This window comes from Dermochelys coriacea, chromosome 2 (assembly GCF_009764565.3).
Source record: "Dermochelys coriacea isolate rDerCor1 chromosome 2, rDerCor1.pri.v4, whole genome shotgun sequence".
NCBI lineage: Eukaryota > Metazoa > Chordata > Testudines > Dermochelyidae > Dermochelys > Dermochelys coriacea.
Genome location: NC_050069.1, coordinates 86244053 through 86269811, shown reverse-complemented (window position 1 = coordinate 86269811; position 25759 = coordinate 86244053). Strand labels below are relative to the sequence as shown.

General features: G+C 40.6%; 1 protein-coding gene across 4 annotated transcripts in view; it reads right to left on the bottom strand.

The window, feature by feature from the left end:
* Window positions 1–25759, bottom strand: part of NDC80 (NDC80 kinetochore complex component) — a 28365-nt gene that overhangs the window by 2045 nt on the left and 561 nt on the right. For all 4 annotated transcript variants that reach the window (XM_038390103.2, XM_043508028.1, XM_038390104.2 and 1 more), the window contains exons 2-14: window positions 22865–22975; window positions 21271–21357; window positions 19120–19243; window positions 18809–18978; window positions 16913–17015; window positions 15934–16020; window positions 11586–11679; window positions 10078–10184; window positions 6476–6620; window positions 5163–5368; window positions 3787–3939; window positions 3161–3250; window positions 1383–1475 (exon numbers count right to left, since the gene is read on the bottom strand). In XM_038390103.2, coding sequence (XP_038246031.1) covers window positions 1383–1475; window positions 3161–3250; window positions 3787–3939; window positions 5163–5368; window positions 6476–6620; window positions 10078–10184; window positions 11586–11679; window positions 15934–16020; window positions 16913–17015; window positions 18809–18978; window positions 19120–19243; window positions 21271–21357; window positions 22865–22975 — 1570 coding nt within the window. The remainder of the gene's footprint in view (window positions 1–1382; window positions 1476–3160; window positions 3251–3786; window positions 3940–5162; window positions 5369–6475; window positions 6621–10077; window positions 10185–11585; window positions 11680–15933; window positions 16021–16912; window positions 17016–18808; window positions 18979–19119; window positions 19244–21270; window positions 21358–22864; window positions 22976–25759) is intronic.

Here is a 25759-nt window from a genome sequence, read left to right as displayed (position 1 = left end):
GCCATGCTGCAGCTTATTTGGAAACCAAATGAGAGAGTTCAAGGAGGTCCCTTTGTACTACTCTGGAGTACAACCCCCACTCCACCCTTCAAGGCTTGGGTTGCTCCAGCCTTCCCTTCCAAGTCTAACACCCCGCCCCGCCCCCCAAAAAAAGTCATTTGAAGAATTAAGATAGGCAGTAGTATTCACCCTCTCTCACAGTGGGAGTACTCTGGGATCCTGATTACTCCTGCAAATTTTTGTGATTTTACAAGAATATCCATTTTCAAGTTTCTCTTTCCCCTGTTCCTCTGTGAAAGGCTCAAACAAGACAGGCGAATGACTGACTATATGCAGGGAAAGAGTGAAGTTGGCAATACACATAGTGCTATCAAATGCACAAAACCAACAAAAAGAATTCCTGCACTCCAGAGCTTTCAGTTCTAGTAAACTTAAATGTTACTCATAATAGCAGATAAGTCATACTTCTGCTCAAAAATTGTTGATAGTCTTTCTAAGGTTTGTATAGTGTTCTGAAAGTTATATGAATAAGTATTATTACCAATATCACAGCTGTTAGATATTTTGTTGACTAGGGGTATGTCTACACTACTTGCCGGACTGGCGGGCAGTGATCGATCCAGCAGGGGTCAATTTATCTGGCACGATAAATTGACCCCCAAGCGCTCTCCCTTCGACTCCTGTACTCCACCGCCGCGAGAGGTGCAGGCAGAGTTGATGGAGGAGCGGCAACAGTCGACTCACCGCAGTGAAGACACCACGGTAAGTCGATCTAAGTCAGTCAACTTCAGCTACGTTATTCACGTCGCTGAAGTTGCTTAACTTAGATCGATCCCCCCAGTGTAGACCAGAGCTTACTGTAATAGCAGTGTCAATAGCCAAGTTTAGGTGTGTTGTGAGGTAAGAGTGTGATGGTCAACTGCCTTCAACTCTTAATTAGTGCATCAGTAGCCAAGTAATGCAGACCCTTTTTGTGGTTTACAGCTCTACTAACTTTTTCAAACCTATACCTCTAAAATTAACACTAGCTTATTTTGAAGTAGCATTTTTTCCTGTGCATCATTCTTTCTCAAAAATATAGTTCTCAGGGCAAAAACAAACATAAGAGAAAGGGCTGCTATGCAAGGTGACAGGTGCCAAAGCAGCAATGGGGATGTTAAGGGGACCATTCAGTCAACAGGAGAGCTCTTTTTTGTTACCAAACATGTTCTATTGGATGTTAGATCAAGACTTTCTTCAGCGCTGAAGTCTCAATTTTGTATCAGTTTGTATATGACTGTGACAGCACCAATAAGACTCAAATGGCCAGTCAGAACACAACTTTGGATTCTCACTATCCAAATCCTTCATTTAATTTGTCTCACTTTATAAATAGTGCCTACCTTAAGCTTCTGGTGGTAAAGGTCATCCAGCTTTTGGGCCTCTTCCTTAAGCATTTTAACACTGCTTTTCTTTTCTAATACCATTGTGTTCACCTGAAAGTACACAGTTGGTTAAAAAAGTCCAACAGTAGTCCTGCAAAAATTCCAACCTGCAATTTTGAGTACTTTCCACCTTCACAGAAAATATATACACAGAAGCCACATCCCCCCATGATTCTTATTTCAACTCCCAAAGATGAATACTTAGATCAACTCCTATTATGTACCAGTTTAGGGAATAATTGTTAGTGACACAAACTATGTATACAGAGAGAATTGTACCCTTTGCCTTCAGTATTACCTCTGATTAAGTGGGGGATGGAGGTTGAGGGAAGAGGTGAAAATAAACTACTTCAAAAACAGGTCTTAATATTCTTAATATGAATAACTATTAGAAAACTAATATAAACTTTGACAAGCCATATTTTCTGTGTACAAAACATTTCCTGAACAAGAGAATTTTGTAATAGGTGTGCTTCTTAAAAGTGGCAGCAAACTTAGCAGTGTGTTATTTCATCAGAAATTTCAAGAACAATTCTTCTATTTGATGCGGTACCAGTTTTGAATGCTCATTTGTTGGCTCCTCCTCCAGACATGTCTGCACTTTTTTTTTAAATGCTGCTCCTGTTAGCTAATACATATATATTATGTGTAGTATCACCACATTAATGGATATTATGCCTTCAGTATTCATATACATTATATATATATATATATATATATATATATATATATATATGTGTTGGGAAGTTATAGTAACTGAATGTATTATACTATTCTTTCCACAATTCTGTTCACCCGTGTCAAGTATCCCATAACACTTTGTAAAGTTGAGCTCAGAAACTCATTAGAAAATAGGAAGCCTGTTAAAGGCAAGATACATTTGTTCTAGGTCCCAGTAGAGGTACCTTCACAGGCTTGGAATGTAGTATCCAAAACAAAGATAAGGGGAGGTATAGGACAAGAAGTTAAGGAACTGGTGGGTTGGATCTTAGGTGACATCTAACGTACTTTTTAACTGGTAAACAGCCATGATATAAATGTAAGTGGTCTTGGGGCGGCATCTTTGAAGCACACCTATTGTATGATAGTCATGCTGAGAGGAAAAAAAAAAAGAGCTGTTCTCAGGAGGTGTATATATGTCTTCCTTTCATATTGTAGCACGCTATTTTGTATATAGACAAATTGGCTGAGCTTGGTTATTTGGTCTCATGAGCATTTTTAATATCCAACTGAAAATATAGTCAAAATCAATTAGCTATAATATTAATCAACAACCTCTAAACACGGAACACCTTCCCCACACTAATCCATCTTCAGGTACCTGCTAGGCCCAGTTCTACTCTGAAAGCTACAAGATATCAGCCAGGTAGTGATGGCTAGGTTGGGCAGAAGTCTGAGAAAGCTCATTTTACTTGTTTGTCTAACAAGAAAAAGCTTTCCACTATTTCTGCAAACTTATGTGATTGCATCTTATTTTTGTTACCCTTGACCACCCAACTTCCTCTTCTGTTAATCACTTTTGCGTCTTTGAGGCATGGACCATAGGTACCTTTGTTTTGTACTGTGCTTAGTACAATGGGGGGTGGGGGATGGACTGACCCTGGCAAAGGCCTTTGAGCACTACCCCAGAATAAAAAAAATAAAAATAAAATGTTTTTATAATATGTACGTGATCAAGTGTTGGTAATGGTCTAGCAAAGCTTAATATCGAGACACCATAAGCACGTGTAGCTCACCTGTTCCAATGTATCCTCTAAACCCATTTTCTTGTGGGTAGCTTTTCTAATTTCTTCTTCGGTCCTATTTATGAGCTCCATAAGGGGAGCCTGTAATGCACATACAAAAGAAATAGCCATTTAAGAAGGGGTGCTTGTTGCAATAAGGAAATTGTCCCAGAAACCTCCAGAATTACAATAATTTAGAATTGAACAAAACCATTATTGCTCAGAGAAAAGCCCCACCACAATTTAAAACTTCAAAGGATGGGCATCTGGAACTTCTTCAGCAAGACTCAAGCTTTCAACCAAGCCACTTTATAAGCAAAAAAGATGACTTGGGGGTGGTGTGTGAGACCAAAAAAAAAAAGACCCTGAAAGTGATGTCTGATTCTCCCCTCCCTCCCAAAATGACTTACTAATCCCACCGCCCCTTATACATTTTTTTTCTTAGATCATCTATACTTTACCGTTTATTTCCTTTTGCCATTCCCATCAGTACATCCCAAAGCACTGTACTGATGTTACATAAAGGGTAGTTTAAAACTTCCTAACCCAGTTGCTTATAAATGAAGTACTAACTCTGTTCCTAGGAGTGAAGCAGCAATAAAATTACTAGTCTTTTAAATAAAAAGGTGTCCACTTACATGAATATGAGTTCTGTATTTGACTAGACAGTTTGGTCCTGCTTCAGGATTAAACTTAATCTCAAAATCATGGCCTTTGGAATTCTCTGCACTTATTGGGATTAGTTTCAGTTTTCGAGCCAACTTGTGATACTCTGCCAGTTGTGTTTCAATCTGTTAGGTTGCGGGGGAGACAGAAGGGGGGAAAGCCAAAAATTAACAGAAATTCCAAGCATGCATCCAACTCCAAAGCCTTGCAGCAAGCTCATTGTTCTTACTATGAGTAAAAGAGTGCCCAGTTGCTCCACGAGCGCGCACACTTCTGGGAAATGCAAGAGTTCTAGGTATTGTTAACTTACCAATTAGCGTTTTTGGTTTAACCACGGCGAGTCTTGTAGATTGGCTCTCAGAAGTTTCATAATGTATACAGGTGAGATTGAACAGTTTCCTTATTTGACTTATTGTATTTTCTCATCATGAAGTATAACTACTCTCCAGTTTTCATTTGGGTACTGACTCTCAAAGCTAGGAGATGGATACTTATGAGTAGTTTGTAAGGCTCCAAAAAAAGGCAAACATCTGTCATAACTGCAATGCTTCTAATGTAGGGAGCAAGAGTTATGGACACTGCACATACACAACTGTATGACCTAGCAAGTTATTTTAATATTACATACCTAGAGAGTTTCAAAACTGGCCTGTTTCCTGATCCCCTGGTGTTACTTAGCAACAGTGCAACATCTATTTTGTTTTTATTTCGCATTAGCTCTGAATTTTACAGCTATAAGCAAGTGACATGTAAAGTTATACAGTGTTTGAGCAGAATTATTTTTTTTGGTGTGCTTTGCCCAACAAGCAGCAACTTTAAAAAACTGCTATTTTAAATTAGAATACTAAGGATCAAACTCATACTTTCATTAGGGCTGAATTCAGTGGAATTGAGGGACGAGTTTGGTCTTAAAAGCTCAGAGAAATATTGATGCAAATTAAAGTGCTAAAATGGCATAAATTACATTAGGGATATTTAATTCCAAGAAAGTGATTTAGACAGCCAGCAACTCTGAAAACTCCCTTTCTGCATCAACATCAGTGGTTGACAGTGGTGCATACCTGCTATCCCATAGATGATGCACAAATCATTGTGCATCACAAAGACGTTTCCACTCCACTTGAAAGGAGAGGTAGGCAAGAAAAAAAAGTGTTTGTTCAAGATAAGAATAAATACATACCCTTTTAACAGATTAAAAATGATAAGAGACATTACTGCTATTGTTAAATTAATTTAGGAAACTAATTGGCAGTAGTGTCTTAAATTTCAGTTTTTGACTAAACTTGAATTAAGTTTTAAGGATGCAAACTGACAATTGCCTCTCACAGATAGTAGTGCTTTCACATACCGCCTCTTTCCCTTTAGCATATTTCATCTCTTCATTCCATAATTGGTGTTCTTCCGCCTCCAGTTCCTTGGTCAGCTTGTTGATGGTTTGCTGCAGTTCATCCCTTTCATGATTTATTCTCTCAATGTCTGCAACTGAGTACTTCTGGTTATCAAAGATGTGCTGGAGGCGTGCATTCTCCTGCTTCATCGCTTCAACTTCCATTTCTGAATTTACAAAATTTTTTTTTAGATCTATTAGAAACTCAGACTAGTTACTTGCATAATGACAGGTTTCAGAGTAGCAGCTGTGTTAGTCTGTATTCGCAAAAAGAAAAGGAGTACTTGTGGCACCTTAGAGACTAACAAATTTATTAGAGCATAAGCTTTCGTGAGCTACAGCTCACTTCATCGGATGCATTTGGTGGAAAAATTTTCCACCAAATGCATCCGATGAAGTGAGCTGTAGCTCACGAAAGCTTATGCTCTAATAAATTTGTTAGTCTCTAAGGTGCCACAAGTACTCCTTTTCTTCAGACTAGTTAATGGCTGTGTAAGCATTATAACTACTCCATATTTAGTTCATATTTTGCTTTCTTAAAAGTTTCCTAATTTAATACCTGACATACATTTCTGAGCCCTGGAGCTAACATCTCTAATGTGACTTAAATTAGCAATATTATAACTATTAGCAAAAAAAGAGGTGATTGTTTCAGAAGTTAGAATCAGATGTTTTGCCAATTAAATATAAATATGGAAAGGAAATCACTAAGTATACACTAAAATTAATAATAGAATCTTACATTTAGAAGGATTATTTTTGTATAAAAAGAATCCCAAAATGCTTTACAAACAAGATAGGGATGCTTTCACTCAGTTTTGAAGTAAACCTAGCTCTAGACCAGTGTTCTCAAGCTTTTGGTACTGGTGTCTCCTGTCACACAACAAGCCTCTGAGTGCAGCTATCCTTATAAATTTAAAGCATGTAATAACTTCATGACCACCAATTTGAGAACCTGTGTTCTAGATGTTAAAATAAATGAATAAAAAAATCAGGATCAACTAATAGGTTCTTAATTATCAGCCTATGCATTTTTTAAAAGTGATATATACATTGGTCTGGGAAGTAATCACTCACTTGCCATTTCCTCACCACACCCTCTTCAGAGCCTATAGAGTGGCTACAAATCTAATAAAATCTGTTTTGTTAGGAACCTATATAGGAAAGTTTCTCTGTAGGATCAGAATACGCACAATAAATATTTCACACTCTTAAAGCTGAACTAAGTTGTTTTTAGCATGGTCAACCATTTGTGAACAGTGCTTCTTCCTCACCTGCTGTTTCAAGTTCCCCATTAATTCCTTTCACTTTCTGGTCAAGGATGGCTGCATGAGACTCCAGATTAACCATGTAAGCCTGATATTTCTGAACATCTGCTTGCAAAGAAGATTTCAGTTTTTTCAATGACACTAAACGGTCCTTTTGTGGGGAGAAGGGGGGAGGGGAAAAAAAACACCAACCTCTTACTTAGAGAATTTGTAGAAATAAAATCATTTTTACTTTCTACGCAGGACTGTGCCGTGACAACAAGAAGCTTTGTTAGGCTGATGAAGTTTTCCTTTATACTCCCTCCCTCTTTTTAGCAGTTGACTTAAACTTGCCTAAAGCCTTAGGCATTCCCAACAGCTTTATTAACCTCAAACATTTCAATCCAAAAGCCTCTGATACTTTTGTTGTATCACAATAACACTTAGAAGCTTTCAGAGTAGCAGCCGTGTTAGTCTGTATTCGCAAAAAGAAAAGGAGTACTTGTGGCACCTTAGAGACTAACAAATTTATTAGAGCATAAGCTTTCATCCGATGAAGTGAGCTGTAGCTCACGAAAGCTTATGCTCTAATAAATTTGTTAGTCTCTAAGGTGCCACAAGTACTCCTTTTCTTTTTACTTAGAAGCTTGTATCAAGGATAAGGGCCCAGTTGTGCTAGGCACTGAACAACAAACAATAAGCTAGTTCCACTTCAGAGAACTTGCAGTTTAGGGTTATGACAAGACACAACAGATGGTGGAAACAGGGGAGAGGGGACAACAGTAAAACAAGCACATTTTGAACAGGAAAAGTACAGAAACTCCTCACTTAAAGTTCTCCCGGTTAACATTGTTTCCTTATTACGTTGCAGATCAATTAGGGAACATGCTCATTTAAAGTTTCACAATGCTCCCTTATAATGTTGTTTGGCGGCCGCCTGCTTTGTCCACTGCTTGCAGAAAGAGTAGCCCGTTGGAGCTAGTGGCAGCGGCTTGGAACCGGGGTGGATCGGCAGCCCCCTTAAATTCCCTGTGCGGCAGCCGCCAGCAGGCTGTCAATTGCCATGCAGTTCAACTGTCCCTCCCCCCACTGCCATGTGCTGCTCCTGCCCTGTCTCCTGCTCCCAGGAGCCTACTGCTTGCTGGGCGGGGGTGGGGTGCTAATGTCAGGGGGTAAAGCAGTGGGGGGAGGCGGGCACCATCGGGCCATCTCCACAGATCGTGCAGTGGGGGAGGGGAGGAGAAGGGATGGGACACGATAGGACAGGGCTCAAGGAGCTTGCTGGCAGCAGCTGCTGTCTCAACTTGCTGATCTACTTAAAAAGGCAATGTACTTAGAGTGGAGTCAGCGTACTTAAAGGGGCAATGCACATGTCTCTCTCATACATGGTGTGTGTCTCTGTCTGCCTCCATTCTGTCTCCCCTCCCTCCATTCGTGCTGCCTTGTAGATTGTGAGGCTACATTAACAACGTGTTAACCCTTGAGGGCTCAGCCTAGTGCTAGTTCATCATTTAGCAGTAAGGCGTTCCCTGGGAAATATTCCTCTTCCAACCTTTGACTCCACCACCTCAACCAAGCCTCACAATCATCATTGCTGTGTATTGTATTAAATTGTTTAAAACTTATATTGTGTGTGTGTGTGTATATATATATATATATATATATATATATATATATATATATATATATATATATATATATATATATATATAGTCTTTTGTCTGGCGAAAAAAATTTCCCTGGAACCTATTTACATTAATTCTTATGGGGAAATTGGATTCGCTTAAAGTAGCATTTTTCAGGAACATAACTACAATGTTAAAGCGGCAAAGAGTCCTGTGGCACCTTATAGACTAACAGACGTATGGGAGCATAAGCTTTCGTGAGTGAATACCCACTTCGTTGGATGAATGTCGTGGAAATTTCCAGAGGCAGGTATAAATATGCAAGCAAGAATCAGGCTAGGGATAACGAGATTAGTTCAATCAGGGAGGATGAGGCCCTCTTTTAGCAGTTGAGGTGTGAACACCAAGGGAGGAGAAACTGCTTTTGTAGTTGGCAAGCCATTGACTTTGTTTAATCCTGAGCTGATGGTGTCAAATTTGCAAATGAACTGAAGCTCAGCAGTTTCTCTTTGAAGTCTGGTCCTGAAGTTTTTTTTGCTGCAGGATGGCTACCTTTAAGTCTGCTATTGTGTGTCCAGGGAGGTTGAAGTGTTCTCCTACAGTTTTTTGTATATTGCCATTCCTAATCTCTGATTTGTATCAATTTATCCTTTTATGTAGGGACTATTCAGTTTGGTCGACGTACATAGCAGAAGGGCATTGCTGGCATATGATGGCATAGATTACATTGGTGGACGTGCAGGTGAACGAACCGGTGATGATGTGGCTGATCTGGTTAGGTCCTGTGATGGTGTCGCTGGTGTAGATATGGGGGCAGAGTTGGCATCGAGGTTTGTTGCATGGATTGGTTCCTGGATCTACAACCCATCCTGGACAACGATCCCTCACTTTCACAGGCCTTGGGAGGCAGGCCAGGCCTCGCCCACAGACAACCTGCCAACCTGAAGCATATTCTCTCGTGTTAGTCTGTATTCGCAAAAAAGAAAAAGGAGTACTTGTGGCACCTTAGAGACTAACAAATTTATTTGAGCATAAGCTTTCGTGAGCTACAGCTCACTTCATCGGATGCATCATGTATCAAATAAATTTGTTAGTCTCTAAGGTGCCACAAGTACTCCTTTTCTTTTTTGTCAATGGCTAGCCAACTACAAAAGCAGTTTCTCCTCCCTTGGTGTTCACACCTCAACTGTTAGAAAAGGGCTTCATCCTCCCTGACTGAACTAACCTCGTTCTCCCTAGCCTGTTTCTTGCTTGCTTGCATATTTATACCTGCCTCTGAAAATTTCCACTACATGCATCCGACAAAGTAGGTATTCACCCTCGAAAGCTTATGCTCCAATATGTCTGTTAGTCTATAAGGTGCCACAGGACTCTTTGCCGCTTTAACAGATCCAGACTAACACGGATACCCCTCTGATACAACATTAAGTGAGGAGTTACTGTAGTCTCAGTTTGCCAGTTACCTAGCTACTGAGCCAATTTATATTTCAGTATATATAAATTTAAAGTACTTAAACTGACTTTTCAAATACGTAATGCTTTCTTACAAAACAAACATTTTGATAAGTTGCTGCCACTTGTCCCATACTCTTCTCCCCCCAAAACCCTCTGGATATTAAGTCCTTGGAGAGAAATCCTGTTGGATAAACAGTGCTTAGAATTACATTGGCTAAACTGTGAACATTGCAAAGTCTTCCATTATTTGAAAGTATCTACACAATACCCAACTGTGACTCAAGCCTCCCCAATAAAATGTTTTATATTGCATTGATATAGAGCAAATGATATCCAGGGCCAGCGTGAGTCGCTTGGAACATCTGAAGGAATATTTACATTTTATTCTAGCATGAAATAGCCACATCAGTTTGCCCGTCTTACTGTTGTGTTATCAATGCCTTGCTATGGAAATATTATTTCCAAGGAATGCGAGAGAGCACCCGGAATATCAATATAAATCAAGTTCAAAAACAGCTCTCCTTCACGTATATGGGTATATTTACTAACCGGCTCACTTTCCCTTTCTTTTTCTAGTCTTGCAATCTCTTCTTGCAACCTTTTATTTTCTGCTGCCAGAGCCTCCACCTGGAATTCATCTACATTAAACAAGTCCTCTGAAAGGAAACAAAAAAGGTTAGACTGCTCTCGTAAAACATCAACATCCATACTGCATAATACCAATGCAGTTGCTTTTATTATAGCACACCAGACACCCAGTCTTTGAATAGGCACACTTATCAAAAGGTTACAATTTTTATCCAATTCTCATCACACAATCTAGAACACAGACAAAAAAAAAAATAAAAGTAATCCAAGTGAGTTCTTGCCTATGTCAGAATATGCAGAAGCTCTACCATGTGGCAAGTTCCAATAAACAGGGATTCGCAAACTTTTTGATATGTGGATCACATAATTGTAGTAGAATGTTCACCTCATGAACCAAGTCCCACAAAACTTCTCAAGTGTAGCCCCATTTGTGACTGTGCAATATGTTACTTATGTAAAAACTGTGATAAATGTGGGGGGAAATGGTTACTTACTCACTCTGCTCCTCTAACAATGATACTCTTCTTTTCCTCCTAGGTGCCTCCCAACAATTTGATTTGTCCCTTCCCTTGCTCCTTGCAAATGCTGGACAGCTGCCTGGTTCTCTTTCCTTTTGAAATTTCCTCTCTCACTGATAACTCATGTCTCCTCTCCTACTAACTCCTAGGCTCCATTAGCAGGCAACTCCAGTCCTATTGGTGGCTCTAGTCTGAGAGTGGCCTCTATGTAAACAACAGCCACTGAGGGACTGAGTGGGGTTGTTTCCTTGTTTTCAGCTTTTTCAACAGGCTCTCTCTTGGTTGCCTGTAGAAGCAAGTGAAAACAAGGAGCTGCACTGTACAACTTGCCAACACTCTGCAGACCATCAGCAAGTACGCCACAGGTCAGTTTGAGAAGCTCTGCAATACACTGTGGAACCATACAGGCCCTGAAAAGAGACTGCAGAAGTGGAACCTTCTTACTCATCTGATCTGCTGTCTGTATGTATTCAGTCACATCTGCACCTTTCAGTGAGAAAAGGAAATTTGTATTGCCTTTTATTTGTCAGCCCTGCTGAGCCAGAGGTAAGAATGAGCTGCAAATGCTATTTCATCTGTGCATCAACAGCATTGCATAATGCATTCCAATAAGTTACACCCATACAACACCACTGATAACATAGGATTGCACGAGTATTGCTGAGGGCATAGGGTGACCAGCCTGTATTACTGGGGATGATACATAAGATGAAGACAACCTCATCTGACTCTCAGAGCCCAGGCTGAGTTTGCATGGTTGGAAGTTTGGAGGGGGGAAAAAATCCATCCTTTTATTTTCATATCAAATTTGCAAACAAGAGAGAAACATGGAATCAACCTTTTAGTTACTACTAGGCACTTTACAGAGAAGAATTTCACTTTTAATTGAAAAAATTTATGGCCAAATATAGACTAACTTTCCTCCTCCCCTCCCTTCCCCACAAAACTTACTTAGTTTTGACTGCACTTCTGCATCAAACTCCTCAAAAGTGTCTCCACCCTTCATGAAGTGCTCATAGCACTTTACCGTGTAGTCCATAAAGAGCTGAAAATACAATTTAAAAAACTTGCATAAAGGAAAGCCAAAAGCTTCTAAGCATCTGGATATCCCCGCAAGTGGAATTAAACTGAACATCTTAACCAAAAAGATCTGTTATCAGTTTATTTACTAAGCACTGTCCATGTGCTCAACTCTTTACAATACAGACAAACAGGGTCCAGCCCAAGAGATTTACATTCTAAATTAAAAAACAGAATACAGTTCATACTTACTATACATCAACTGATCAGATGACCATTAACTCTTAGAACTGTTTGTTTTAATCCTGTTAGGTTATTTTTAAATAGTTTGAATGAAAATAGCATAACTATATGGTGCATAGGAAAGAGAGTATTCTAAGTATAAAAAAGAAGGTACAAAGATGAGAATGCAGAAGAATATAAAGAGAATGGTGAGAGGCAAAGGATTGAAAACAAGAACAGGATGAAAATAAAGTGATGTAAGCCAGATCAGAGTTCAGAAGTTTGAAGGCAAGGTCCAAACACTTGACTTTCATATAGCAAATGAAAGGATTTAAATAGGGACTTATATGGTACATAAGAGGCTTGAGGGGAAATTTTTTTGAAGCAGCATTCTGCATGGCCAGGAGGAGAACAAAGAGAGAAACCAGCAAGGTGTACAGTAAATGAGGCAGAATGGATGAGGATTCAATGGTACATAATGGGGAAGAGGAAAAATTAGAGGCAAAAGGATGAGTTCAGTTTGAGCGGAAGAGGGAGAGGAGCAGGAGTAATAGTCATCAACCAAAATGCTCAAGAAATTTTGGAAAAAACAAGAAGTGAGCATGGAGAGCAAAGCATGAAGAGAAAACACATATAAGAGTGAATAATCCAAGTGAGAGGAGTAATCAACCGCATTAACAAAAGAGGAGTCTAGGCAAGCAGCTTTTTGGTGTTGCTATGAGGTCTTTGGTGACCTTGATAAGACATTTAAATGGTGGGGCAGAACTGGATTTAAGGGAATTAAAGACAGAAAGAATAGATTCTGTATTCAATTGAATTTAGATGCAAAGGAGAAGGGAAGAAGATGAAGTGGTATTTGCAGAGGTAAGTGCGGTCAAAAGAGTCTATTTTTTGGTGGTGGTTTGTTTTAAAAATAAGATGTATGAGGGATGATCTGATATAGTCTCCTGACAGATGATGTAGCCTATATTGTTGGGGAGGGTGTCCATGTAATCCAGGAATCCCCTAAGATTGTAATCTGTTAACAATTTTAAACTGCAGTTCTCTCAAGAGCAACTGAAAGTGGTATTGTGTGTCTTTTGTTTGTATGTTAACTCCAGCTCATATTTGTTCATTTATAGAGGTATTTTTTTTAAAACAGTTTTTTCCATTGCAACTGCGAGCCCTGCAACCTCACCCCAGGATCCAAAATTCATCCAAGGTTCTTTCTTGCTTGTACATCACTGCTAATAACAATTCTATAGGTCCAATTATGCCCTCTGTCAAACTGTGCAACCCCACTGAAAGGTACTGCATAGCTTTAACTCAGGGCAGAACTTTTATTACTGATGATAAGAGGAGGAAAGAATGAAGCTTGGCTTCTAGATCTAGGGTTAGGTTGTAGGGCTAGCAGCTAGAAAAAAGTTTTAGTCAGTTTTAAAGTAAAAATGAAGATATGAACTGGAAACATTTGTGACTAAAGGATCTCTTGATGCCAACTGGCAGAGGGCCTGGGATAAAGGGATCCCTGGGGTTCACCAAAAGAATGTCATGTAAGGTCTCTAATGAAAGCCAGTCCACTGGTCATCATAATCATTGACAGATATACGTGAGGAATTATGAATATATGATGAAAATTATGTTGTAATAGGTCTGGTAGTTAAAGGCAGATCACTCAAGGATACAGTACCTGGAGACAAAGTTCTCCAGATAGAAGATGGGAGACACTTATCTCCCTGGTGGACCATTCAGTATCGAGTATCTCACAATAGAAGTCTATTAGCATACTGATTCAAATGCTAATGAAGAACTTATGGAGACTTTAGAAGAGAATTAACAGGAAGAGGTAAATGAGGATTAGGGTTGCCAATTTTGATTGGATGTATTCTGGGAGGTTTCATCACTTGACAATCTTTAATTAAAGATTAATCTTTAATTCCCGAAGACTCCAGGACAACCCTGAAGGGTTGGCAACCCTAATGGGGATGGACAGGTGTGGGGGGAGGAGGGGAATGGAAAAGCACGGTGGATGAGGCACCCTCTTTTCGGGTGAAAAAATCAAAGGTTTGGTCTGGTATATTTGGGGATGTAGACACACACCCTGGCATCTTTTAATCTGTGAAGTCAAGCTGCTAGTGGGCTTGATTTTATAAAAAGGAGATCTCAGCCATCCTGGCTGAAAATTCTTAAAAGGACTTAGGGTAAGCTCTCCCACAGCAGAAAGAGACTGTCTTATGAGTTAGGTTTAGGTCTAGAAAGCCTGTTATGATTTTGTTTTGTGTGTATCGGAAATGCATCCGATGAAGTGAGCTGTAGCTCACGAAAGCTTATGCTCTAATAAATTTGTTAGTCTCTAAGGTGCCACAAGTACTCCTTTTCTTTTTGCGAATACAGACTAACACGGCTGCTACTCTGAAACCTGTCATATTTCCAATATTCTTACTATCATTTGAATCTTTATGATCAGAGAACAAACTTATTCTTGTTTTTCCTATACATATATCTGAGTGCTGTGGGTTAAGTGGGAAGGCAGATAATCCTGAATTAAAACTAGTAAAATGGTGTATACTATTCCCTTGGGAGCAGTGAATCTCATAGTTCTGTGAGTATTCAGTGGAACAGGGGCTGGACACTCCAGAGGGATGCTTGGAAGACTTGGGGGTTAGCATGTGACAATTGCTAATCTATGCAAAGAAACTGAGGCCTAGGGAGGCCTGGAAAGCAGTTTGTGTGTTCCCAGAGGATGACTGAGTGAGGGAACCGATCTACATAAGGCACAGACAAGACTACGTCATGCTAAGGGCAGATGGTGGTGAGGTGCCACACGATTCTGTGAAACGTCACCCCCATAAGAAAGAAACCCTACCTTTTTTAAATGGAGTTACTGTTCAGAACAGTATTGCAATTTAATAAGAAAAGAATCAAGTTCCAAATAGAGGAAATCTTTTAGACCTTGCCAAGAGAGGAAAACGAAAAGCAGGATGACACTCCCCTCCTCCCCACCCCTCCTGAGGAGCGGAAGCACTGTGTGACAGAATCATAAAAATAAAGGATTCCTATTTTAATTTAACAAACAGTTTCCATCCTGAAGTGGAACACTTGAGACTATTAATCTGGTGTTGATCCACATTCAGGGAAGTAGTTTTAGATGTAATTTACCAGTGCCCAGACAAAAGGAGGATGAGTGTCTTTCCTAAGAAATGTATTTTATTTTAAAAAATAATTTGGGTTGAGGTAAACAGTCCAGCCAATAACTGAGAAAATACAATAAAGCTTATGCTGCAAACATAACATAGTACAATCTTACAATTTTAAAAAAATAAGGAGACTAGTACAAACTGTTACTTTCTTAAGCTAGGTTTCAAAGTAGCAGCTGTGTTAGTCTGTATTTGCAAAAAGAAAAGGCGTACTTGTGGTACCTTAGAGACTAACAAATTTATTTGAGCATAAGCTTTCGTGAGCTACATCTCACTTCATCGGATGCATTCTTAAGCTAATTTACATTGTATTCATGATTTTGTGAAAATAGCATTAAAGATGTAAGACTGACCAAGAAAACTGAAAGCCGAATTAAACTAGCTTAAGTTATACACATTGTTTTATGACAGAACAATGTCATAAATTTATGACAGATACTTCAGAATCTAGGTCAGAGGTCTCCAAACTGTGGGGCATGCCCCCTTTGGGGCGGAAAAACATTCAAGGGAGCGCAGTGGGGCCAGGGGGAAGAGAGGGAGTGCCACCCTGTCCAGTTCCACTCTAGCTCTGCTCTGGCCCTGCCCCGAGCCAGGACCCTGGCTTCCAGCCCCATCCCAAGCCTCAGCCCTCAACCGTAATCCAGCTGTACCTCTGCACCCGGCCCCAGTCCTCACTCCTGCCCCCAGCCTCGGTCCTGTTCCTGGCCCCAGCCCCAGAGCTGCCTCCAGCCTCAGCTCCTTTTATCCCTGTTGCCCCCCCCCGGAACCACAGCCATGCCGGCCCTGGCTCGAGGGGGTAGGGGAGACACGACCCTGAAAATTGTGGGGACCACTGCTCTAGATGATCAGTTACTATAGTCACTGGTAAATTATTTTGGTACCTTATGATGTACAATTCCATCTTCTGTTTCTCCTTCCCAGGTCTGTCCTTCATCAAAGGGTGTGTTTTCCCTCATGGCAGAATACAACTAGAAGGGGAATTAATGGTATATGAAGTTAATAGTACTCCAGAGAATGCAGTCTGTGAAGACCTCTACCAGTTGCTGGATTAGAGTATCACATTAATTTTAAGAAAAAGTCCATGGATGCAGAATTAGCATCACTGGACCAGTATCTCCTTTTTTTGGTGGTGGTTTCTAAATAGCAGCAGTGAAAATAACAAGTTTTGTTAGTTTAATTCTGCTGTTATGTTTTGCCAAGCTAAGTCTCGCAAGAGAGGCAAAAGAACTGTCTGGAGACTCCATATAACAAAATTGTATCATTTAACCAATGTAAGCCAAATGTATCTTTGCAGCCATAAATACTGGAAGTTTTAGGGTTGGCTTTTTAAGAGTGCTCAAGACACAGGCACACACATCCCATTGTGGGACAGGTGTCCTGCATATTGAAAATCCCACCCTTACATTTAAATTTAATAAACTGAAGTAGATGGCCAAGGTCAACAGGAGCAAAAGGGAAGTTCCTCAGAAGCAAGTGGATTTTTCAAGCCCTAACTTACATACCCTCTTTGAATTCAGTCCAGATTTTTTTTAAGTGTTCATATATTTCATTTTTACTTACATGTAGGTACCTTGTTTTAGTGTAGGTATTAATCAACATCACAAGTTAGCTTAACAAGAAGTGTAAATATAAAATTAAAATCAAGCCATATGATATAGCATTATAAAAATAAGGCTAAAGTCTAGCTCTTACATTACATCATCACTAAAAATGTTATCTGGCAATTTTTTTTTTGCTTTCTTATTGTAGTGTTTAGGCTACTTCAAAAGTCACTTATTAAGATACCTCTAACATTCTACCCGACAACAACACTCCATACATGAAAACAACATTATTCTGCTCAGTGAAGTCAGATAGTACCTTGACACAATCGATTAGCCAAACCAAAGCTGCTACAATCTGAGGCCAGGTGTGTGGAGCCCCCACTGTGTATATAGAGCTTTTTGACAATGCAAAGGGATACCTACAATGAAAAAGAATTAGAGCATTTCTCAAAAGTTTTGTTCTGGTAAAAATTCCCTGACTACACAAAATGGCATTCTTACATACACTTTGAGGCGCACCTTACCAATAAAAGCAAGGATGTGCTTCTACGGAGCAGCTACAGAAGAGAAGAATAGATTCTATGTTACATCATGCATAAAAAAAAATCAGCTAAGTTCCAATAGCAGAATATTTCAGCTGGTGATGACAGGAGTTTAATGTCTTCTTGGAGTGAGGAGGTGGAGATTTGTTGCATAGACAAGGATAGTGCTGGAGTGAGAAGGGATGTCTTCAAACTATTCCCACAACTCCCATTTGCTCAACAGATTGCAAGACACATCTCTCCCTTTTTCCTCTTTTTAGTCTGGTGCTAGGGTCAACTCTTGATCTTGACTCTCCTCTGCTGCTCTGCCTCCCTACCTGACATCTCCCCACTCCTAATGATTCTCCTCTTTCTCCTTTTTAGACTATTTTGAGGAGAGGGACATGCACATCAGTGCTAGAAGGCAGGAGAGGGAACTATTTAAATAGGTGCTAGGAAAGGAGACAGAGAGGCCTGGAAGGGAGGGTGATGAGGTGAGGAAGGAAAAAAGAATTCCAACATGTGAAGTACTGACCTATCTTCTCCCTCACTGTGGAATGTGGTAATGGTGCAGGCAGGTCTGAAGCCCCTCCGCTCCTAACCAACTGGCCAAGAGACACAGAGGAAGAGCACCCAAATCCCCACTAAATTAAATTCTCACTTCTGGGACTCTCTAAATTCAAGACTGCTTTTAAAAGTGGTTGTGAACTTAAGATCATATGATATGAGGCAGAAATAGCATAGTTTTCAGATCCTAGGTTGAACTTACAGTGCTGGGAGCTAAATAAATAAAACATCTGTAATCTGACCAAATTTGACATGCAAGTTACTGAGAAAGTTCATAAATATATAACACCTGGATGTTGCATTGCTAACTATAGACACACTTGGGAAATCTTCTGAAATTCAATGAGTGGAAAAGTGCACATTTTGTTCTGATTTTGGATGGCAGTACACAAAATTAGTTTAGATTTATAGGGCAATGAGCTAAAAACGTTTTGCTGATAAAGTGTGCCAAAGTGTTTTAAATGCAAATGTTCTTAAAATACCCATATTCAGTTTTTTAAAAAACGAATTATTTAAATCCATCTTCCAGCTCTGGAGACAAGTTTCTCAAACAGTCTTTTCATTACGAGAATCATTGCCATGTTTTGACAGCTACCCAGGATTGTATTCTGGTTACCTGGTCTGTAGTAAAATAGTCAGTTTCTCAGTATCACAAAGAAAGGCCATTAGAGAGCACCCTTCTTTTCAAAATTTCCACTAGATAACAGAAACCAAAAACCTTGCGTATTTGACATGGTGAGCATGCTTGACTCAAAGATATCAATATGAGCTGAGGGTAATCATCACCTCACTACCAGCACAAGGCACCTCACAGGATGAGTTAAATGCAATTCACACTTCCCCATAAAGTTGGAAATCCGGAGACTACCAACATTTAAGATTTTTTGAAAATGTTGGACCTACTACTATTTCCAAGCAACACCTAAGATTACTATTACAATAGCTAATTGTCCAGCTTGAGTGAAACGCACCCCAAAAAACCCTCTACATTCAACGAGCCACCTCCTAAACAAAACAAACAGGACCAATAACAATACTGGGGAGGGAGTTTAAACTACACAATTTTAAGTTTTACCATTCCCTTTACAATAAGAAATTGACAAGAATGAATTCCTGATGCATACCCAAGCTCTTTAAAGATTCTGGGGATTTCCTCTTCAAACTTGGAATCAGGAAGCTCATAAGGGCACAGAAAGCCATAGATAAAAGTGAAGATCTTTAAGAAGTCCTTAACAGATGGAGATTGGAGTGATTTCATGGAGACATTATGGGCATAACCATTCTCTACAAGAAACTGAGAAAAGACACATGCATATTACTAGTGTGGGTAGGTAGATTCTAGACAAAAGCTAGGTTTGAGGCAAAGGAAAAAGGTAGATTTTGATTAACCCCATTTATGATTTAAACCAAACATTTAAAGAAAATAGCAAAATACCTCACAGAGCTGTCGGATACACTGCTGGATGAATGCCTTGTCATGAAGTGGCCTGGGATCCTTGATCTTTTCTGTACCAAACACACCATACTGACTGTTACGTGAACCTCCGGGACCACTAGTTCTAGAAACAAAAAGTTTAGATACCGGTAGACCATAATCGTAGTGTTCTTAAGCTTATTTGCTTCTATTCACTTAATCACTTTTATTAAAGAATAATTACTCTGCTATGTCATTTGTATTCCGGAACAGATTATCCACACAGGGAGTTATTCTGAAATAGTTATTGCAGAATAAGTTATTCTGCATTATCTATACTAGTCAATGTCTCTACTTAGACAAAGCCTTAGTTTTAATACTAGTTGAATAACAACAGTTAATTGGACTAATAGCCAAAACAAACAGATATAAACCTTATCCTTAGATTTAAAAAATAAATTCTCATCTTCCTTACCTTCATCCTGTCACGGAAATTTTTGGTGGTCCCCATCCTCTAGCTCAGGGGTCGGCAACCGACGGCACACGAGCCAATTTTTAATGTCATGCTGCTGTCTGCCAGGCACCCCGGCAGAGATCAGTGTGCCATTAAAAATCCTGCCCGGCCCGCTCTTCTCCGCCACCGCTCTCTCCTTTCAGAGCAGGCAAGCTCTTCCCCCTGCGTGCTGGGTTCCTGCCCCTCCTTCTCTCCCTCCCTGTGCGCTCTCTGCTCCGGGGACCTTGGGAAAGGGGGTGGAATCGGCATATCCCCTCCAGCCCCCTGCCCAGCCAGCCACTCAGGGCAGGGGGCTGGGAGCACCTCCACAACCCCAGTCCACACCTCCAGCCCTCTGCCCTGACCTCTGCACCCCTCCAGCCCTCTGCCCAGCCCTCTGCCCCCTGCTCACACACCCCCAGGCCTCTGCCCTTACCCCTGTACCTCCCTCACACACACCCAGCCCTCTGCCCTGACCCCTCCTCACACACACCCAGCCCTCTGCCCTGACCCCTGCAGCCCCCCCACAACCCCAGCCCTGACCCCCCACACATACCCAGCCCCCACCCTGACTCCTGCACCCCCCCACACCCCATGCCCTGACTCTTGCATCCCCCACATCCCCATCCCCACCCCCACCCTGAGCACCAAATGGGAGCTCCTGCACCCCCCCACACACATTCCCACCTGCACCCCTCACACCAAATGGGAGCTGCCCAGGTAAGGCTCCACACCCAAACCTCCTGCCCCAACCCTGAGCCCCCTCCCTCATTCTAGTTCCTGGCCAGACCCTGCACCCCAACCCTCAGCCTGCTCCTTCACCCCCAGCCCTGTTCTCAGCGCATTCCCACCCTCAGCTCAGTGCAGAGAGAGGAGGAGACTGGCTAGAACAGGGAGAAGATAGATACCTACTCTATGTGGACAGTGCCGGGACCCCAGACCGGCTGCGGGCTGAGCAGGGCTGGCAGCTGGGACCCTGGCTGGCAGGAGCCAGCAGATGGTACCCCAGACCAGCAGCGGGCTGAGCCGCTCAGCCTACTGCTGGTCTGGGGTCCCAGCTGCAGGCCCCACTCAGCCTGTTGCCAGCCTAGGTGAACAGAACTCCAGGCCAGCAGGGGGCTGAGCAGGCCAGTGGTGTAAGATCAGCATTTTAAATTTAATTTTAAATGGAGCTTCTTAAACATTTTGAAAACCTTGTTTACATACGACAATAGTTTAGTTATAAAATATATAGACTTATAGAGAGAGACCTTCTAAAAAACATTAAAATGTATTATTGGCACGCGAAAACTTAAATTAAAGTGAATAAATGAAGACTTGGCACAGCACTTCTAAAAGGTTGCCGACCCCTGCTCTACCTTATTAACCCCAACTCAGGTCTAACTGAGAAAAAAATTCATGTGGGAGCAGAGCAGTACAGCCCACTAAAGACTTTTCCCATTGCCTCTCCCCTTGCTGTGGCTTCTGAGGGGAGGCCAGTGATCTGCACAGGTACATGATCTCTGTACTGCTCAACCCTTGTGAGGAGAGATAGAGCTATGAAGCTGCTCCTGCTCCAAAGTGCCCCAAATCCATTCTTCCCCAATAGAAATCTTTCTAGGGAAAACAAATTGCAGAGATCTTTAAAAAGCGGCTCAATTACTTTTTAAATTTACCGCACAGAGCCCTGTCATCAATACCTTTTACCAAAGAAGCTGACTTTTCTTTCTAAGGTACCAGATGCAGGTTTACTCATACTCAGCTTCCCAAAGGTTGTTCTGTCTTGCCTAAATAAAAAAAAAAAAAAGTTTGTGTAAGTTACTGATATTACAATAATTTCACCTTTATGCTCACTTAAGAAAACTACAGCACATATTCATAACAGAAGGCAAGTTAGACCAAGGCATATGGATTTATGTCACCGATTTTAATCATGATTTTAAACAGCAAACCTCAGTTTAAATCATCAATTTTAATTGTGTTTTGCATTTGTACTTTTTAATTACTGTCCTAAAGAAAGGCTGATTTTCATTGATTGGTAACCATTAAAACATACTGATTTATAACTAAATATAACCTTTACAATAAATATGCTGCTGCTTTTTGTTACCAGGAGGATAAAAAATGCCTATATACATTTATTTATGCAATTATATAGCTTTAGATGCTCAGATTCTTAAATTTGACATTGTTTATTGTGTTAGAAATGGTGAATGATATTTATTAGATGAACTTTGTACTTGCAATATATGTCAAGGTCTACTTGGGTGTAAATTCAAATTCAGTTTAAAATGCACAAAACCGGCATTCACTTTTTTATTAAATAAAACCACTTTAAATATGCTGGGTACACAAGAAAAAAAAACATTTATCAAAAAATATTAACATGATTTGTGTTTAAAACTGACTTATTAAAAAAGGAAATATCTGTAGTTAATGAATTGAATTGATTGTTTCTGGTCACTGTGTCCTACAAGATTTTAGAACTAATAGATATTCTCTCACACCAAGCTTTTATTTTTAGATTGGGAAAGGAAGACAAGCTTTCTGGGTTGAGTGCCCATCTGGTTTCTTAATGCTGAACTAGTTGAATAAACTGAAATGAAGAAAATATTCTCTCTACAGTGCACCTGCAGAAAAGGCAACTGTTACTTCAACAAGCACTGGTTCCGGGTACTTACCCAGTGACAAACCACAGAACTGGTGGAACATTCTTTAAAAATTGGCAACAAACACATATTGTTTAGAATTATTTTTTGCATTTAATTTAAATGATTGTAATAGAGTATAATAAATTAAGGCATTAGCACAGGTTGACAATTTTAAATTGGTTTATTTTTAAAAAATAAACCTGTATTTAAATTTAAAAAAATCAGATTTTTTTTTTTAAAAAAAAAGCACCCATTTTTATCCACCCTGAGCTAGATTAAGCATTTTAGAATTACAGCTTCTTGGTGCTGCTGACCAATTAAATATATTCTTTGGAGACTGCCACTTGTATAAAATCACTGCTGCCAGATGTTCTGTACTTGATAATGCAACAACAACAACAAAAAGTAAAAATATGACATTTTAGTCACATGAAAGCCAGGAAATTAAAGTTTTAGCTCCCAAAGAATCATACATTGACCATATTTGCATGCACACATAAATTATGGCATTAAAGTTAACACCATCATACAACTTGTTGTTTATGGATCTGACCCTACAGAGACTTAGACATGCTTAACTCACTGGGATTAACAATTAACTTTGTGAAAATCCACTCTGAATGACTTGATCAGTGACACTTACGCCTGTGGTGTCTGAAGACCCATCTTGTTGGTATCCTGCACTCTCAGAGGCATCATGGATTGTCGACCACTGCTACCAGTGGTACTCGAGCTGCGCCGCATTATGATTAAACTACAAGGCAAATTATGTTGGTATTAGAGGAAAGTCACAGCGTCAAGGAACATCATCCTTCTTGTAACATCACAGCCAATATGTGCAGAGGCTGGATTGAACTAGGGTGGGTTGGTATCTTGGACCAGCAATTATCTGATGGCCTTATCATTCCTGAAGAAATTGAAGTTTTGTATAATAAAAAAAAATAGTAAATAAACCTCCCAAATGTATACTGTCTGAGAACTGCAAATAGACACTGAAACTAAAGCTTTATGAAAGGTTTGACCTGCCTGATTCACCTTAGTGATGCTCTAACTCTGAAGGTCACTAATAACAGCATTAAACATTTAAAGGAACTATTTCACCAGTGTTGTATGCAGTGTTAGTTCCAGGATATCTTTTATTAGACCAACTTCTGCTGGTGAAAAAGAGAAGTTTTTGAGCTACCCAGAGCTCTTCTTCAGATCAGGGAAAATTAATCTGAGTGTCACAGTAGAATATAAGGAGGAATAGATTGTTTAGCATGAGGAGTTAAACACATGTTGCAAGAGACCATTTAAAATGAAGTAGACAGTTAACACTTCTGAGCCATAAGTCAAAAGAGGGTTATTGGGTTACGGAATGTTGTAATGAAACATAAAACCCAGTATCTAATGAATCTATGATTTTTTTGGTATTAGCAGAGTTATGAATTTAAACTCCCAAGCTCATCTTTTTAAGGTGTTGTACAGGTTTCCTCTGAGGATGAGGACTGAGAGATCAGATATGGATTGACAGCTTTGTGAAAAGTGTTCACCTCTGGGTGATAGGGTATTTTTCTGTGAGAATTCATTTGAGAGTAGCGATTGCCTAGTTTCACCCACATAGTTGTTGCTGGGGCATTTGATGCACTGGATGAAGTACACCACATATTGTGATAGGCATCTGTAGGACATATGGATCTTGAAAGATGTGTTATGGGTGAGAATGGTGATTGATAATTGTAGTAGGAGAGGTATGTCTGCAAGTTTTTTATCTGTTATTCTGGCAGGGTCTGGGTTGCTTTGACTTGGTATGTCCTAGTCTGTAGGGAGGTTGCTTCTCATGAGCATGGCAAGGTTGCGGGGAGTTGTTTGAAGACCAGAAAAGGGAGTTCCAGAAAGAAATCATTCAGGATGTGGTCCCCATCAAGTATGGGTTATAGTTGTTTGATGATGTTTCATACAGGCTCCAGTGTGGGATGCTAGGTGACAACTAGGCACGTGCAGTCAGTTGGGTTATTATTTCTGAATTGAAACAGGTTCTCTCAGGCTATTTGGGTGGCCCATTCCATGATGTGATCTACTTCTCTGGTGCAGTGTCTTTGTTTGGTGAAGGAGGTTTTAAGTGGGTTAAGGTGTGTATCCCAGCTTTTTCCCCTCCAAGCATATTCTTGCTTAGGTGTAGATACAAGATTTTTTGGCATGTCTGGGGTAGCTACCGGATCTGAGAAGTTAAATCTGGTGATCCATGGATTTCTTATATATAGTTATATATAGCTCCACTGATGGAGCTAACTATGACGTCCAGGAAGTTGATGCTGATATGTGAGTGTTGTAGAGAAAGTTTGATGTATGGGAGGTGGCTGTTGAAGTTGTGGTGGAAATCTATGAGGGAATTTAGGTTGTCTATCTAGATGATGAAAACATCATTGATACATCTCAGGTATACCATTGATTTCATGATGCATTTTTCCAGAAATTCTTCCTTGAAGTGGCCCATGAAATGGGCGACATATTCGGGAGCCACTGTCTGTTCCCATAGTTTGGACAAAGTGTGTGTCATCGAATGTAATGTTATGGGGAATGAAATGGATGAGTTTTGCCATGGGATGGATGTGTGTGTTTTGCCCTCTGTCTTTTAGATATTTGAGGCAGGCAGCAATGCCTTCACGGTGAGGGATGTTGGTGTATAGGGAGGTGACATCCATGGTGGTGTTCTGAGGGAAACTGTTAAAGTTGCAAAGTTCCTGGAGAAAGTCCATTGAATCTTGGAGGAAACTTGACCTTTGTATGGTTTAAAGACAGGTTCTAGGAGTCCTGATATTGCTTCAGAAGGAATATCACCCCCACATATGATGCATCTGCCTGGGTTTCCTGCTTGTGTATCTTGGGAAGTATGTAGAAGTTTCCTGGGGTGGGTTTGTGAGGGGATGAGATTATAGATGGGCAACAGCTCCACTGCAACACCAGCCTTTCAACAATTTAGGCACTCTCCTCAGGACTCTGGTAATCCTATCCTTACTTTAGAGGTTAACATTGGTGCACCCCAACCTTCAAGACCCCCTCTAAGAGCATTCCCTTGCAATATCCAGACCCTGTCATTGGACACTTCTAGAAATTACCAAGTCCTCTATCACCAAAGAGACAGTGTACACACCAGCCTTTTGGCTCAGTGGAGGAGGTGCACCCCACTTTAATATATTGCACTGAGATTAACCCTTTCCCTGTGCGATCTCTTTGCTGCAGCAGGTGTGCTTTGCACAGAGACAGCTGCAAAATCCAGGCCAAACCAGGCACGTGTTGGTTTTACCCCCAACACCCTCCCCAGCCCCCCAAGGCCTGCATAGCTAGTGCAGGGCAGGCCTGCCCTACTGGGGTGTGTATGGGGGGAGGTGGGAGTGGTGCCTTCGGATTAGCTAGTTGGCAGTAAGACCTGTCCATGCCTCTAGCAGGGCAGGGCAGGGCAGGGGCTCCACGTGACACACGCCCCCACCTCCTTCTCTCACAGGCAGAGAGCTCCTGGGTAGGGTTGCCAACTCTGACTGAAGCTATTCTGGGAGGT